The sequence below is a fragment of the Triticum dicoccoides genome, chromosome 2B (assembly GCF_002162155.2).
Source record: "Triticum dicoccoides isolate Atlit2015 ecotype Zavitan chromosome 2B, WEW_v2.0, whole genome shotgun sequence".
Taxonomy (NCBI): domain Eukaryota; kingdom Viridiplantae; phylum Streptophyta; class Magnoliopsida; order Poales; family Poaceae; genus Triticum; species Triticum dicoccoides.
Genome location: NC_041383.1, coordinates 28,784,171 through 28,787,903, shown reverse-complemented (window position 1 = coordinate 28,787,903; position 3,733 = coordinate 28,784,171). Strand labels below are relative to the sequence as shown.

At 49.1% G+C, this 3,733-nt stretch overlaps 1 protein-coding gene across 1 annotated transcript; it reads left to right on the top strand.

Annotated features, from left to right (window-relative positions):
• The first annotated feature begins 1,482 nt into the window (after positions 1-1,482).
• LOC119366931 (putative inorganic phosphate transporter 1-13) lies at positions 1,483-3,177 on the top strand. Its single transcript, XM_037632606.1, has 2 exons — positions 1,483-1,986; positions 2,113-3,177. The coding sequence occupies exons 1-2, from the start codon at positions 1,483-1,485 to the stop codon at positions 3,175-3,177; spliced, it is 1,569 nt and encodes a 522-aa protein (XP_037488503.1).
• Positions 3,178-3,733: the final 556 nt, after the last annotated feature.

Here is a 3,733-nt window from a genome sequence, read left to right as displayed (position 1 = left end):
CGCCACCGCCGCCTCCGAGTTCGCCAGCCGCTGCTCAGATCTGCGGGATCCATGTCCCCAAGCCGCCGGTGTCCGTCCTCCGTCCCGGATCTGGCTTGTCCACGCCCTTCGGCCTCCCCTGCGACCAGCGCCGGCACCCTCCCCACTGCCTCGTCTACATGCGTGAGGACAACGATGACAGCGCCACCATCGACCGTCTGGGCCGTCCCTTGGCCTTGCTCGCGTGGGCCGCCGCGTGGGCAAGCCAGTCGTCGCTGGCGGGAGCGACAGTGAACGGGACTACTCTTTGCATTCACTCTATCCCGTCTGCATCTCTGTTTTCCTCACCGGACTGACGTTGAATAATACCAAATTACAGGGTGTTATTTGCATAAGCGAAACGTTTTCTCCTATAATCCACTTAAAATAGGATGGCGGGTTTAATTACTGAAAACACAAGGGCTTTTTTGAAAAAATGTGTGACGTACAACCAGAAGCACTCCGTGCTTTATTAGTAGGGAAAGAAACTGCAAATAGGTCATATATTTAGGAACAGAGGCTGAAGCTTCTAGCTCGACGCACACTAACTTCCAACTTCACCGGGCTGCGCTACCGCACCACAGGAGGTGTTCTCGGTCGCAGCTGGTCTCCGTGGTCCGCAGTCACCATCGCTTGCAAGTTGCAGTCAACTACATAGGTAATATCAGTCTAACGGAACAGGAATCTGCACCAGATTCCAGAGGATATACCCTAAGACGCGTGTGACCTCAAACATGTCGCGTCAGTGTGTTGCACACCCTCTAATATATTCTCCAGTTCCACCAATCATTTCATCCATGGATGAACAGAAAAATAATAATTATTACTAGTTGGTTCCTGCCGTCCAAGCTAGAAATCGTGGTTCGTACGTACGAAGTTCGTCCGGCCGCAGATTCCTGCCAAGTTTGTCGCTCACATATAATTAATAAAGATCAAGTACGCAATTTTCAGTAGATCCACAGGTTAAATAGTATTCCAGTGACATAAATTTTCCCACAATGTCAAGAATACATTCACCATTAGTCTTTCAGTTTCATGAGTTCTTCTACATTTTCTATTTCATGAGTTTGCATAAGATAGCGTCTAGAGGTTTCGGCCGTTTCTCAAATATTTATTCCTCTAAACTTTGTGGCCATCTGGACGATGCAGCTACACATCCAACATGATCTCGGATCTTGCAGTTAACCTTATGCTAGTGTCTTGGTGCACAATCGTACTCTAACATCTTGGCAACGCATGCAGGGCAACATATGTCTCTTAGGAGACAACCATGAACTGTCTTAGGAAAATAAGCCTAGTTATATTAGTAACAAAACAACAATAATATTTGAACAAAACCTTAACTGAGTGAAGGAACGTACAATTTCATATGGGACTCTAGGGGCCACTCAACTCACATATAAATATCTGTCTGGAGGATCATCACTGCCACAACAAGAAACGGCAGGAAAATAGCAAGGAACCATGGCTCGCAACCAGCAGCTGAGGGTGCTGCACGCACTCGACGTGGCGAGGACGCAGTTGTACCACTTCATGGCGATCGGGATCGCGGGCATGGGCTTCTTCACCGATGCCTACGACCTCTTCTCCCTCTCCCTCGTCGTCGACCTCATCGGCCACAGGTACTACACAGGCGGCCCGATACCAACCTACATCTCCATCTACATCAACGCAGCCGCCCTCTGCGGTACTGTGCCTGGGCAGCTCGTCTTCGGCTGGCTTGGCGACAAGATGGGCCGGAAGCGCATCTATGGCGTCACTCTTCTCCTCATGGTCTTCTGCTCCCTCGCCTCCGGCTTCACCTTCGGCAAGAGCACTTACAAAACCGTCGTGATCACGCTCTGCTTCTTCCGCTTCTGGCTCGGTGGAAGCATTGGCGGCGACTACCCGCTCTCGGCCACCATTATGTCTGAGTATGCTAACAAGAGGACCCGCGGCGCCTTCATGTCTGCCGTGTTCGCCATGCAAGTAAGGCTGACATGGCTTGAGTATCTAGTTCTTTAGACAAAGGAAGACGATTATTGCCCCTGACAGTTTTAATTTATATATGTATCAATTGTAATATAACCACACTTTATTTCCAACTAATTCCAGGGTTTCGGAAATGTTGTGGCGGGGCTCGTTGGCATGATCACATCACAAGCCTTCAGGAAATCATCGCCAGACAATATAGATTTTGTCTGGCGCATTGTTCTCATATTTGGCGCCGTTCCTGCACTGCTCACCTACTACTGGCGCATGAAGATGCCAGAGACAGCACAGTACACGGCCCTCATAGCCAAGGACGCAAACATGGCTGCAGCGGACATGTCCGCAGTCCTCAGCATGCACATCGTCCCAGAAGAAGACAATCTCGGTTGCCACGACCAGTATGGCCTCTTCTCCTCAGAGTTTCGCCAACGTCATGGCCTCCATCTCCTCGGTACCACCGTCTGCTGGTTCGTCCTTGACGTCACCTTCTACTCCCTCAACCTCTGTATGAAGGACATCTTTACTACAGTCGGGCTGCTTAAAGGTCATGATGATGAAGTCTGTAAGGTTAATATTTGTCAAGTGGCTAGGTATCACAAAGCCGACGATCCGTTCCAGCGAACAATCGACATCACTGGAGTGCACATGGCCATCGCAGCGGGGTGTACATTGCCAGGATACTTCTTCGCGGTCGCCTTCATTGATCGCATAGGCCGTGTGAAAATCCAATTGCTCGGCTTCACTATGATGACAGTCTTTCAGCTCTGCCTTGCCATCCCCTATAATAAATGGCTAGAATGCAACAAGAACAAATATGGATTCGCAGTCATGTATGGCTCCATCTTCTTCTTCGCGAACTTTGGGCCAAACACTACGACTTTCATCTTTCCAGCGGAACTCTTCCCGGCACGGTTGCGCTCCACATGCCATGGCATATCGGGGGCGGTCGGGAAAATCGGTGCCATCTTCGGCGTGTTAGCGTTCTCCTTCCTGAGGTGCCGTTTCAGGATCTTGTTGTTTGTCCTTGTTGGTTGCAATCTAGTTGGGATTGTGTTCACTCTTCTATTGCCGGAAACTAAGGGAAAATCTCTTGAGGAGATTACTGGGGAGATAGAACAAGGTCAGCCTCTGGATGATGCAGCCGCAGTAGTCAATGCAGCTGAGGGCATACACGTTGTGCCTGTTTAATTAGCCTTGTTGATTTGACTGATTGGTCTAGATGTGTGTTCTTTTAAAAGGTTGGCTGGGGGAATGGATAGTATATGAATGTGTATACTTCACATTAATTATCTTGATTATTGTGTATTTATAAAGAATGTAAATCAAATTCGAGATTGATAATTGAAAATGGGGATCCGCGTTTTCCATGTCAGGAATAACCCATGGTTTCTCTATAAGTAAGAGCATCTACAGCTGGACTTGGCAAATCCGGCCCCTCAAACGTCCGCGGACGGGGCACTCCTCAAAAAATACAATCTACATCTAGACACCTTAATTACCATATCTCAAATCCACACAAACTCAAGCAACTACGTCGACGCACACGCATCGTCCGGCTACTCCATCACACTACACAAACATGCCATTGGACTACCAAAATTTGGCATGTTTGGCTATGGTGGAGTTCATCCACGGCTGCCCTTGCCATATTCATGGCGCCCTTGTTGTCCCTTCTCGCGGAAGTACCGGTTGAAAACGTAGTACGGATCGAGCCGGATCTGCTCGTCGCCGGAGCTGTCCTCGC

Coding starts and splice junctions, on each gene's coding strand:
- LOC119366931 (XM_037632606.1), top strand. CDS start 1,483: ATGGCTCGCAACCAGCAGCTGAGGGTGCTGCACGCACTCGACGTGGCG. Junction 1,987..2,112: donor CTGCCGTGTTCGCCATGCAA/GTAAGGCTGACA, acceptor AACTAATTCCAG/GGTTTCGGAAATGTTGTGGC.